Source organism: Mus caroli, chromosome 9, assembly GCF_900094665.2.
Source record: "Mus caroli chromosome 9, CAROLI_EIJ_v1.1, whole genome shotgun sequence".
NCBI classification, from domain to species: domain Eukaryota; kingdom Metazoa; phylum Chordata; class Mammalia; order Rodentia; family Muridae; genus Mus; species Mus caroli.
Window position 1 is genome coordinate 114,590,084 of NC_034578.1, and position 13,288 is coordinate 114,603,371.

General features: G+C 45.1%; 1 protein-coding gene across 6 annotated transcripts in view; it reads right to left on the reverse strand.

Annotated features, from left to right (window-relative positions):
- The window catches only part of Slc22a14 (solute carrier family 22 member 14), a 20,904-nt gene extending 11,147 nt beyond the window's left edge, over positions 1 to 9,757 (reverse strand). For 2 of the 6 annotated variants that reach the window (XM_021172261.2, XM_021172257.2), the window contains exons 1-3: positions 9,527 to 9,694; positions 3,720 to 3,811; positions 161 to 673 (exon numbers count right to left, since the gene is read on the reverse strand). In XM_021172261.2, coding sequence (XP_021027920.1) covers positions 161 to 673 — 513 coding nt within the window. In that variant the 5' untranslated portion in view covers positions 3,720 to 3,811; positions 9,527 to 9,694. Of the gene's footprint in view, positions 1 to 160; positions 674 to 3,719; positions 3,827 to 9,526; positions 9,695 to 9,714 lie in introns of those variants that run through there. The other 4 variants (XM_021172262.2, XM_021172258.1, XM_021172260.2 and 1 more) reach the window with 4 other exon arrangements.
- Between the last annotated feature and the right edge of the window lie 3,531 nt (positions 9,758 to 13,288).

The window sequence follows — 13,288 nt, forward strand, 5'->3', positions numbered from 1 at the left end:
AAAAAAAAAAAAAAAGAAAGAAAGAAAATCAGGACCCAGGGCTAGGGAACAAGGACCCTAACTTCTTCCCCTCTGCAGAATGTGCTCAGACCAAGTGCCAGCTGTCTGTGCCGAGTCTCTCGGGTAGCTGTGTTCAAGACAATACAAAAGAAAAGCATACCTCATTGATCAGAGAACGCGTGTTAGCGAAAGGGTAGATCCACCCGAATTTGCATGTTTCTGTATAATTGAGGCCAAAGTGGATGATAGAGTCTAGGTCCCATGGCACGGGTATATACATGAGGCAGGTCAGGAAGCTGCCATTGGATGCTCGGGGCAGGGTCAGGTTCAGCTGCTCATCCTCTGTGAGATTGGGGCCCACTTCCAGGATCCAGCTGGTGTTACAGTAGGGCCTCTGAGCTGTGAGCAAGAAGTGATGAGAGAACATGAAGAAGGTTGACAGCATGCTGGGGATGAAGGTGAGGACCACCAGCCTCCACTGGAATGTGCCAAACTCCCCAATGGCACCCATAACGCTGGCAAACTTGTCATCCCTCCTGGCATCTATGGCCTTCAATCTGCGTAGCAGCATCTCCAAGGACCAGTTCTGCGAGGGAAAGGAAATCTCATGCCGGTGTGTGTCCCTGGAATTCTGGGATCCGAACGCTGTCTTGTGGTTCTGTTCTTCCTTCATCTGTTCAAAGAAAGGATGCAGGTCAGTTCCTGTCACGGCTTCTCTTCCCTCCGTCGGGACCCAGTATGGAAGCCAGTGGACAGAAAAGACCCTCTGCCTTGGGTCAACCTGGAGTTCATGGCCCCTCCCTTTCCTTCTAAAGTCTTATTTGCATCATTCCTCCTGGCTCAACACCCCCCCCCCCATTTTTAGTGCATTGGACACTTTGGATGTTTTAGAGAATGTTTTCCTGCACGAATGCCAGGAGCTCTCTGACAGCTTCCTCATAACAAACTGTTCACACATCTGAGGCATCTCTGGAATTTCAAAGTTGGCAGAGGACTCAGAGGACCCCTCCTTCAAGTAAGTAAACAAATTGTGGCATAAAATAAACACCCAAGTCATGAATGGTAAAGGCCCAGGCCAAAGGCAGAGAGACTTGGAGACTTAGCCATAAAGCTTAGAAGCCAGAAGCTGGAATGTAGAACACTCAAGGAGACAGATGTAACTTGGACCCAAAGTGAAGCAGCAGGAGAGGGCAGGGGGGCTGTAAGCAGTATCTAGGATATAGTTTGGCAGCAGTAAGGAGCAGACACAGCCAAATCTGTCTTGTGAGCCAAAACCCCTCAGTAGTGCTAAAGAGGCCATGGGTTGGGAACTCTTTGGCTCCCCTCTCTGTGCAAACTTTCTGCAAGCGAGCCTGAGAGATTCTCAAATTGTGGTCTGAGGAGGCAGGCACTATGAGACTGCCAGGAAACTCACAGATACAGACAGTGAGCTTCTCAGCATAAGAAGGGGTAAAAGGTTGTTAGAAATAAAGATAGGAAGTGGAAAGTTAATCAAACAGATTCAGTGTGGAGTGTTAGTGAGCTGAAGTGTGTAGCTGAGAGCTGAGCAGGTGGAAAGACTTGGTAGGTGGAAGGTTAGCCCAGGTCTAAACAGAAACTCGCAAGAGAAATGGATGAGAAAAATAATAATGTATGTATTAGTATATAGAAACAACGTAGCCAGGCAGTGGTGGCACACGCCTTTAATCCTAGGCAGAGGCAGGCAGATTTCTGAGTTTGAGGCCAACCTGGTCTACAAAGTGAGTTCCAGGACAGCCAGGGCTACACAGAGAAACCCTGTCTCGAACCCCCCCCCCAAAAAAAAGAAAAAAACATATTTTCTTAAACTCCAAAAACATAAATCAATATATCCAAGAAACCCAACCCTTCTCTCAAGCACAATGGGAGGAACCTGTGTCTAGACACCTTGCCATTAAGCCCTGGGCCCTAGGGGAAGGAATAGTGTTAGCTGGAGAGGCAAACGCACAGCCTCCAAGTCTCCAAAGAGACCAGAGAAGAATGGAGCGTACAGCCAGCCTGGAGTGACAAATGAGGAAACAGAGTAGAGTACGGATGGGTACAGCCACCTGAGAGCCAAGAAATCACCACAGTGAGCTGCCTCAGCTGGGGAACTTAGGAAAGAGCACGAAGTGTGTGTGTGTGTGTGGGGGGGGGCAGCCTGAGATGCAGACACGGGTCACCAAAATGTCAAGCCAGTACAAAACTTCCACACATAGACTGTTTTAAGTAATTAGGGGACTGTCAAAAGATGGAGTGGGGAGGAAGACAGTGGTTGGGGTGGAGACACGGCTCAATACTCTGGAGTTCAGTTCCCAGCACTCATATCAGGCAGCTCACAGCCATCTGGAATTCTAGCTCCAGAGGATTCAATGACCTCTTCTGTGTGTGTGTGTGTGTGTGTGTGTGTGTGTGTGTGTGTGTGTGTGTAAGTTGGGAGGGGAAAAGACAGATATTTTTCAGAGCTTTCTGTGCTTGAGAAAGCATTCAGGACAAGGGATGAAAGCTTTGCGACTACTCTTGTACAATACGGATTTAATATTCACATCAGTAGGCAGAAAACTATAAACCAAAGGAAAGCAATTTCAATTCAGAAAAGAATCAAGGGAAGAAGAAACAAAATGAATTCAGTAAGCACAACTGGAAAAATGAGTCAAAACACATTGCCACAAGTTAGAAAGTTGTGCTGTTTCTGGGGACTGTGGCTCCTTCGAGAGTTGGGCCCCGCTGGTGCAATGGTGTCAGCAGGCTCATGTATTGGAAAGTTGCAGCCTGGCCCCTGGTTCTAGCTGCTCTCTGCTGCTGGCTCATGGCTCTGTGATCTGTTAGTTCCTGTGGACATGAATTCCATTATGACTTTCTCACCACAGGGGACTAGGAGGTCTCCAATCCCGAGACAAAATAAACCTCTCTTCCTCCAAGTTGTTTCTGTCAGCTACTTGGTCACAGTGACCCAGGTGACCTGCCTGTCTGTCTGTCTATCTATCTATCTATCTATCTATCTATCTATCTATCTATCTATCATCTATCGTGTCTATCATCTATCTACTACTCATCACCTATCTGTATCTATTTACCATCGATCAATCATTTACCTACCATCTATCTGTAATTTATCTGTCTACCTGTCATCTATAATTTATATCTCATCTGTCTATTCTATCTATATATGCACAATAAAATATTATTCAGACATTAAAGACCAACACTTTGTCATTGGCAGAAACATGGATAGAAGAGAAGTCAGATGCACACAGACAAACAGGTGCTCTCACGTGTGTGTGAAAGACAACGCTTATCTCAAAGCAATAAAGAATCAAGCAGGGGGTACCAGAGCCTTGGGGGGGCACAGGCAGGGATGGGGGGATAATAGTTAATAGGAATAGAAGGTGCAGTTGAACAGAAAGATAATATAGTCTAGTGCTCCACCGTACATCAGAATAACTGTGGTGGTCAACAATGAAATATTTCAAAGTAGCCATGAGCATTTCGAATGTTCCCAGTGCTAAGAAATGATGGCTGTCTGTGCTAGCAGACATGACTGATCTGACCTTACCTGTTGCATATGTGCATTTAAGTGCTATACTGTATTCTACAAAGACATATAATTAGTATGCATTAATTAGAATTTTAATAAAATAAGTACAAAATAAAAAGAAATATCAAATCCATGTTCTATTTTAAAAGGGTCGTGAGCACTTCCCAGTGTGCTTGGAGCATACCTTGTTTGTGACTTCTGGGCTGGTGTAGGGACTCAACCTTGGTCCTCTCCTCTTCTCGAAAGTGTCTTGAAATGGATGACAATTTGGTCACCCTATAAGAAGACACACTTAAGACACAAGGACAAAAAAAATTAAGGCAGAGTAAAGGGATGGGGAAAGTTGTGTTCTGTATAGAAACCAAACAAAGCAGGCAGAGCTAACTCATCAGCAAACAAGATAAGCCTTTAGGGGACCAGAGAAATGGCTCAGAGGTTAACAGGACTGCAGCCTCAGCTTTGATTCCTAACATCCACATGGCAGCTTGCAACTGTGTATAACTCCACTCCCAGGAGAGCTGATGCCTTCGCCTGACCTCTGTGGGCATGGCACACACACGGTACACAGATAGGCAAACACTCATTTACATAATATGTACATCATTTTTAACACGTCAAATTTTGACATCACTAGGACTAGAGAGGCCTACTATCTAACAATAAAAGTTTCAGAACACAAAACCTGGAAATCTTTAAAATATCTGAGCCTTAGCCAGGCAGTGGTGGCACACACCTTTAATCCCAGCACTCAGGAGACAAAGGCAGGCGGCTCTCTGAGCTCAAGGCCAGCCTGGCGTACAGAGTGGGTTTCCAGGACAGCCAGAGCTACACAGAGAAACCCTAACTGCAAAACCAACCAACCAAAAATCTCTGAGCCTACTTAAAGCCTCCAGATACTTCAAACACCAAGGGGTGGGTAGAAACAGCTCCAATACTTCAGACTGATTTTTAACCGTGCATACATGTGTGTGTCTGTGGATAGACCTCTTAGGTGAGTGCAGCTGCCCTTAGTGGCCACGGCAGGTGTGGGCTGCCCTGGAGCTGGGCTGTGTGCTTCTCAGCGTGCAGCCAGGAACAGAACTTGGATCCTCTACCAGCTGTATCCACGATCAGCCACTGAGCTACCACTGCAGGCCCTAATGCAACGCCTCCCAGGGGTAAACTATGCATAGATTTAGCGACAATATGGACGAATACTGCTCAGCAGCTTTGTCCTGCCACCTGCGCTGGTGTATATGCCTGTCACCCCAAAACTTGGAAGTGGGAGGATCCCAAGTCTAAGGCTAGCCTTGGCTATATAACAAGCCAAAGTCTAAGGCTAGCCTTGACTATAATAACCTCAGACTCTACCTCAAAAAAATGGGTGTGTGGAGGGCAACACTGGAAAGCTTCCATGGTTTTGAGCGCTTGCTACCCAATCACAAACACTGGAGTTGGGAGCCTAGCACCCACAGGCCAGGCCAGGCATGCATGCTTGCACCCCAAATATAAGAGGGGTGGGACAGGAAGATTGCTGAGATTGGTCTAGGTAAAGAAAAAATGAGAGTCCCAAATGCAGAGAGACTCTGACTCAAAGCCAACTGATGGGAAGCAGTAAGGAGTACTATCTGACACCTTCCACCCTACATATGCACATACCTGAACACACACACACACACACACACACACACACACACAAGTTCATTTTTTTTTCTTTTTTGAGACAAGGTCTCTCTATGTAGCCCCACCCATCCTGGAACTCACTATGTAGACCAGGCTGACCTAGAACTCGTAGATCTGCCTGCTTTTGCCTCCCAAGGACTGGGATTAAAGGCAGGAGTCACCACATCTGGCCCCTGAAGGGCCCTTTATCTATTGTCATTTATAAAATTCTGCAACTAGCAACTAGAAAATATATGTTTTCCTCAAACCTGCTTAGAGGATTCATGGAATTTAATAATGTACCAAGCAATAAGTTAAGCTTCAGAGAATTTCAAGGTATAGACATAGAGATTCTTTTTTAAGATTATTGTATTTAGGCCCTTGGACGTAAGAGTGTGTAGTGCTCTTGTAGAGGACCCAAGGTTAGTACCCATACCAGACAGCTCACAACCACCAGTAGCTCCTGCTCCAAGGGGTCTGATGCCCTATTCCACCTCCATAGGACCCACATATATGTTCACATACACATTAGTAAAAATTAGTGTACTATTACATTTAGTGTACAAAATGACAAGGCTCATTATGACATTTTCATACTTACACATATGCATTTATTTTATAAATGACAAAAGATAAAGAACCTTCAGGGGCCAGATGTGGCAGCGCATGCCTTTAATCCCATAATTTGGGAGGCAAAAAACAGGTGCATATATATATATATATATACATATATATATATATATATATATACACACATATATATATACATATACTACATATACATATATACTACATATACATCATATTAATATATATACTACATATAAATATACAACATATACATACATACATGCAACACAAACATGTATGTACTACATACACATACACACATACACATAATATACTTAGCTCAGTCTCCATTACCCTTTATCCTTTGTTTCATCTTCCTATGTCCCCCTCCCAGGGACCCATCATCTTCCTAAGTAGTCTCTTTTACTTTTACTTTCAATTTACACATCACACACACACACACACACACACACACAATTACACTCAAGAGAACACATATAAGGAACATGTTAGCAGCAGGGTTTAAAATCTGAATGCATATTCATACATTTATAACAGTTAAGTTCATTTGACACATTCGACCCCAGGGTCCCCAAGACCTTGTATCCTAAGTGGGGTTTAGGGTTTGTCTGGCTGACTCTCTACACTGCACAACTCTCTGGGCTTCAGCAACCACTGAGGGTAACTACCATTCCAAAGTATAAAAGTTCCCCTGCCTAAGGACCTGCTCCACGTCTGACAATCCTCTCTTCAGGAGCCCTATGAGCCATTTGTCACCTTGCTATAGGGACTTTACTGTTCCCAGAACATAAGCTGAGACCACACAGCATTCTGCCTTTCTTTCCTTTCAGTAATGTCCATTTTTCATGTTCATTCATGCTTGCTCCTTAATAGCCCTTTTTAAATTAAAATATAAGTACTTTATTTCCCCCATCCTTCCCCCCCCCCAAAAAAAAACTCCCCATGTGCCCTGCCTTGCTCTCTCATACTCATGGCCTCTCTTTCTTTAGTTGTTATACACACACACACACCCCTAAATATATTAATACAACCTACACAGTCAATATAGTGTCACTTAGCACATGTATGTGTATGATTTCAGGGCTGAGCATTTGGTATTGGATAAACCAATGTGGCCACCCTTCCTTGGGGAAGACATGTTTTTCTCCCGATCTCAGCATGCCTTAGTTATCTGTAGTTCTTTGTCAGCCCCATGAGCTGTCTCTTAGCATATCTACAGGTGTCCTTTACAGAAAACCACAACTAGCCACAATGCAGAGGAACCACTGACTGTGTCATGCTCAGCCCCAAACTGACGCATGGGCATCACAACTCCCACGCCAGGAGGCTCACGGCTGTAGCAGAAGGGAAGGGGAAGATTGTACAATGCAGAGGCTGTGTAGTCTCATCAACATGGCTGCCTAATAGTAGTTTTAAAAAGTCATTCAAATGCCAGGAAGTGGTGGCGCATGCCTTTAATCCCAGCACTTGGGAGGCAGAAGCAGGTGGATTTCCGAGTACGAGGCCAGCCTGGTCTACAGAGTGAGTTCCAGGACAACCAGGGCTACACAGAGAAACCCTGTCTCAAAAAANAACCAAAAAAAAAAAAAAAGAGTCACTCAAAAGTACTTTCTTGACTGCATGTGCACAGCCCATCTACCTATTCACCTACTGAAGGACTTTCTAGTTGTTTGGCAACTGTGAAGCAGGCCACTATAAACATTTCGATGGAAGCTCTTCTGTGGACTTAAATTTTCTAAACAGCTGGGCAAACCTCAGGGGCATGGATGATACTAGGGCTGATGGGTCATGTGCTAAGAGTATGATTAGCTTTGTAAAAGGCTGCCAACTGTCTCCCATATGATTCTGCATCTCCACCAGCGATGAATGAGAATTCTGTCTGCCCTGTGACCTTTCCTGGAACTGCTATAATCAGATCACTTTATTTCAGCTGTTCTGGATAGGTGAAGAGCAGTGTTGCAACCACACCTTCTTATCTGCTATCTTCCTCCTTGTAAGACTGCTCTTCTTGTGCCTAAGTATCTATCTATCTATCTACCTACTACCTACCCACCCACTTAACTACCTATCTCTATATCTATATTTTCATCTCAGGGTCGTCTACATGTTGGACAAATGTTTCAATGACTGGGCTACAGTTACCAGACATTTTTAAAGATTCACTTTTATCCATTTTAATTTGTGTGTGTGTTGGTAAATGCTCATGAGCACTGGTTCCCATGGAGTCCAGAAGGAGACAGTCAAACTGACCCCTGGAATTACATGTGGTTGTGAGTCATCTGACACAGATGCTGGGAACTGGGTTTTGGAACAAGAGCAGAACTTACTTTTAACCCCTGAGCCACTTCCCCAGCTATGTCTGCCTATTTCAAAACCTGTAGTTTAAATGTAAGTCCTTATCACAGACCTTTGCAAATATTCCTCACCTCTGACCTTTCATCCTTCTAATGGGGGTCTCCACAGAGCAGGCAAGCTTCAACATACCTATTCTTTTTCTTCCTGAGGTCTTGCTTTTGGCATTACAGCTAAAAATTTCATTGCCAAACCTAGGCCACTGAGGTTTCCTGCTGATTTTCTTCTAGAAGTTTTATTGTGTTGTTTCACACTTAAGTCTAGGGTCTGATTTGAGTTCATTTTTGTAAAAGGTGGGTGCATCTAGATTATTTTTTTCCCTATAGATGGCCAGGTATTATGTAGCACATTCACTTTCTATACTAAGTGACTTTTGCCCCTTTGCTCAGTTGGCTTTCTCTGTGCGAACCTGGTGCTGAGCTCTGCTCTGTTTCTTGGATCTGTGCTGTGCTTTCTCAATTGTGCTGTGGTATCAAAATTGTGCTAGTTTTACTGCAAATCCTGATGTCTTGAAGCGAATGTGTGAACAAGCACTCTGGCACACCACACACACACACACACACACACACACACACATTCAATCTACTTCCTCATGGTTATGGTGGCCACTTGGTCACCCAAACATTAACTTCAGGGCATGCTTGTTATAGCCACAGAACAATTTGCTGAGCTTTGATTGAGACTGTATCAAATATTTAGATCAGTAGAGAAGGAGTAACATTGTAACTATGGCACTGAGTCTTCTAGACCATGAGTGTGAAGTGAGGGTAAGAAGAAACATCAATGTATTTTTAAGGAAAGAAACTTATAAGTGCCTTACACACCAAAGAAATCATAGAAAATTAAAGTATTTATGAGTGATAGCAGTAAAGTAGCAAATGTATGGGTGTTTGAAAAGTTGTAATTTGTGGAGAATGTATAGCTTTATCTGATTTTAATAGAAAAGTATAGGCTGAATATTGATCAACTAAGTCTCATTATAAAAAGTGAGAGAAAATTAACCAATAAATTCAAGGAAGGTCACAAAGACAATAAAAATTAAGGCCAAAGTAAAAGAAGGAAGCTGGGCCTAGCACTATAGGCCTGTAATTCCATCTACTTATAAGGCTGAGGCAGGAGGATCACAAGTTCAAGGCCTATCTAGGTACAAGATGATTTCAAGGCAAGCCTGGTTAATTTAGCACTACTCAAAAAACCCACAGGGACTAGCAGTCAGCAAGGCCCCTGTGTGCCCCCAAGTCATCTGTGAGGTCCCCAAGCAGCTCTACCTGCACTGAATATCCATGGGAACTGGCTGGCAGTCAGCAAGGGTGCTGACCACACTGCCCTCCACTGACCTCAAAGGTCCTGCTAGAAAAAGAGAAGTCAGCACTCTACCTGCACACAGGAAACAACTGTGCGCCATACCTGAGAACTCACAATTCCCTTGAGGACAGCCTGCTCTTCCCATAGGGTTCCCACAGCTGAACAGGCCCAGGCACGTTCCTGTCCACATGTGCCATATGGAGAATGTGGCCCCACAGTCACAAGCTGTCATCATAATTATCACCTTCTACATGAACCCCCAGTCCCTCCTCCCTGGAGACAGGACCCACCTGACTGGTATCCAGACCCAACCATATCCTTGGAAGCAGAACCCTAGGGTTCCATTGGTAGCTGGGGAGACGGTGTCACAATGGGGTGGAGAAGGTGACCTGGGAATGCTGAGAGGGCCATATTCTACTCTAGGCACACAAGTGGCCAGTCTTGGGGCCAGAATTAGTTAAGGCAAGTATGTAAACGGCTATGTGAGGTACCCTTGTGCCTTCAAAAAAACCTGTCTTATATACTGAAAGCACTCCTTGTCTTAGTCAGGGTTTCTATTTCTGCACAAAACATCATGATCAAGATGCAAGTTGGGGAGGAAAGAGTTTATTCAGCTTACACTTCCGCATTGCTGTTCATCACCAAAGGAAGTCAGAACAGGGACTCACACAGGGCAGGAACCTGGAGGCAGGAGCTGATGCAGAAGCCATTGGGGGGGGGGGCAGCGGAATGCTGCTTACTGGCTTGCTTCCCCTGGCTTGCTCAGTTTGCTTTCTTATAGAACCCAGGATTACCAGCCCAGGGATGGCATCACCCACAATGGGTCCTCCTGGCTTGATCACTAATTGAGAAAATGCCTTACATCTGGATCTCATGGAAGCATTTCCTCAAGGGAGGCTCCTTTCTCTGTGATAACTCCAGCTTGTGTCAGGTTGACACACAAAACCAGCCAGTTACACCCCCCCCCAAATGAAAGCCCACTCTTTGTCGGCTGTCCTTCAAGCCTTCCTGACCCTGCACTTAGGATCTGCACTATACATCTCTTCTGCCTCAAGGACATGTCACCATTGCCTCAAGGACATGTCACCATTGCTAGAACTGCCTTTGTCTGACCCACCTCCCTAGAAGCCACAGCCCTCCTCTGCTGGTGGAAACAGGACTCTGGTCTTTTTGCTTAGAGTAGGGGTAGGGAATCAGCTGAGGATAAGGAGCCAGGCTGAACTAGTTGTGGAGAAGCAGGGGATGTGAGGGACTTTAGCCCAAAGGCATGGCTCACAGATACCTGGCAAGAAGCAGGAATGAGAGCAAAGAAGGCTGGGGTCTTGACTTGCCCAGATTCTCCATCAGCACAGAAAATACTGCTCAGGACACTGGCAAAACTGGCTAAGAAAAATTAGGAGGCAGACATAGGAGACAACTCAGCAGGCCAACGGCTCAGCACATAAGCAGAGAGGACCCATGTGAAAAGCTTGGAGTGATGGCTTGTGTTTGTAACCCTAGCACGCAGGAGGCAGACAGGTAGACCCCTCAAGCCAGCTGTCTGGACAGCCTAGCCTAAGTGGCCCATCCCATCTCAGGTCCCAGTGACTGATCCTATCTCATAAGCAGATGATGGGGCCGGAGAGATGGCTCGGTTGGTAAAGTGCTTGCCACATAAGCATGAGAACTTGAAGTCAACTCTAAAAGGCACAGCCCCATACACCTGCATTCCTCCCACCCTGAATGGCTGGGAGGAAGATTAGGATGGGGACAGATAAGTCGCTGGGGTTCACTGGCCAGCCAGACAATCTGAATTGTAGAGCTTCAGGTTCAGTGAGAGACCCCTGCCTCAAAAAATAAGGTGGAGAGTAACTGAAAAAGATGCCTGGTGTTGACCTCTGGCTACCACATCATGTTCACACATACACACACACACACACACACACACACAGAGAGAGAGAGAGAGAGAGAGAGAGAGAGAGAGAGAGAACCATAGATTTTGACAGGTGAAGTGTTGTGTCTGGCCAGCGGCTCACATGTCTGGGTTCTAGTCTGGAAAGGCATCTTGGAAACCTGGAAGAGAAGAGGGAGCTAGGCGGACGAAAGACATAGCTAAGACAAAATTCTGATCAAAGCTCAATTTTACTAATTCGTGCACCGAGTTATGAAAGAGGGGAAGGGGTCCGATTCCCGCCAAATCATCTTCGAGTAAGGTTGCAGGTGAACATGTGATGGCTCCGGAACAGATAGGAGGCAGGAAGTGGAAGTGGCAGGATGATAGGGCGGCAAGCTCCGCCCCGATGCTCTCTAACACTGAAACCTGAGCAAACAGGTTGCAGGCTGGGGAGGGGAGGTTACATCTCCTCCCTGTTGTTAATATAAAAAAGAAAAGGCTGGGCTGAGGCATAAAATTTATTTGTCTTTTAGTTCTGCCTGAATTCTTAGGGCTTAATGAAGAAACCTGTCTCAACGTGATTTTTTTTAACTTTTCTTATGGTAAACCATATCTGGATAAGACTGTCCTTTCTGTCCTAGTAAACAACTAGCAGACTAGCCCTGAGCTGTTGGTTCTGACCTTTATAATGCTAATTAGTACTGAATAGGTAACTTCCTTGTTGAAATTTTAAGTAGTCAGCTACAGGGCATTGGAACCCCGGTGAAGGCTGACTGTACGAATTTGAAAGGCACTTTATTATGAATAACACTGAAGGAGAGTACATGGATATTCCTCTGCATTCTTGGATGACAGGCGGGGAACAAGGAGGAGGGGGTGATGACCGGCTCCATAGTACAAGGCCAATTGGCTCTTTAGGGTGGGAGCTGTGAAGGGCTTGCCCTTCTGATGATACGGTCTCCAACCTCCCCCCCCCATTAATTAAGTTTAATAAGGCCACGCCTAACTGAGGTGATCAAATGATTTTCTCATCTGTAGATGAGTGGGCTTTAACCTTGGCTTGGGGGGAAAATGACCCAATTCCTCCTGTGGGTGCTGTCATGACCCACACTTGTGGCTCTTGGTATCTTTTGGGGAGGGGAGGCAGAGCCTTAGAAAGATATTTTTGGTTGTAACTGGAACTAGATAACAACCTCCATCCAAACCGGGTGTATCTCACAGGGAACCCAGAAATGGTCAAGCTGGACCTTCCCCTGTAGTAAATTTCTGCACCCAATCGTTACCCGGTACCCGTACTGTATTCGTATGATCACGAATCAGTATACACAGTTCTGAGTACTGTGCAGCTCCTAAAGGAGAATTGTCAACCTCAGATTTAGCAAGGCCTTGACAAGAATTATGTCACTAGTAACACCACAATTTGTGGCTCTTAGGCTATATTAGGAGCTGGAGGTCACCCTCCTCATCTCTGTTATTTCCACAGCCTGAGGAACTAAGGGGACCTTGCTATAACAGCAAGGGTGGAAAACCAGAGACCAGCTGAGGGACTAAGCCCGTCTATCAGAAATAAAAACCAATCTCTTCTAATATTGAAATATCTGCCATTTTAGCCCTCGTAGTAAACCTAAATCTCAAATCAGATCTGAAGCCACAATATGTGCTGGAATGTCTTTAGAATGAATATAACAGCTGCCTCTAGCACGCTCTAGGGAGCGGGGATGCACATCCACTGCAGTCTGGCTGAAGGTGTAGATTGACCTTCAATCTTGACCTTGAAAGACAAAAATCTTAGACAGTGAAGAGTAACATCACAAAGCTTCTTTTGGGGAAGTCCAGGTACTTTATTCAGTTGCAAATTAGCAAGGCTCAAGCTCAGTCTCTGGGCTGGTTTTAGAATTAGTAAAAAGGCCAGAGACTCTCTGGAAGTGGGGGATGTGCTCTGAATTAACTTTGCTAGGTAATTAAGAATAATAGTTATCTACAATAGGAAT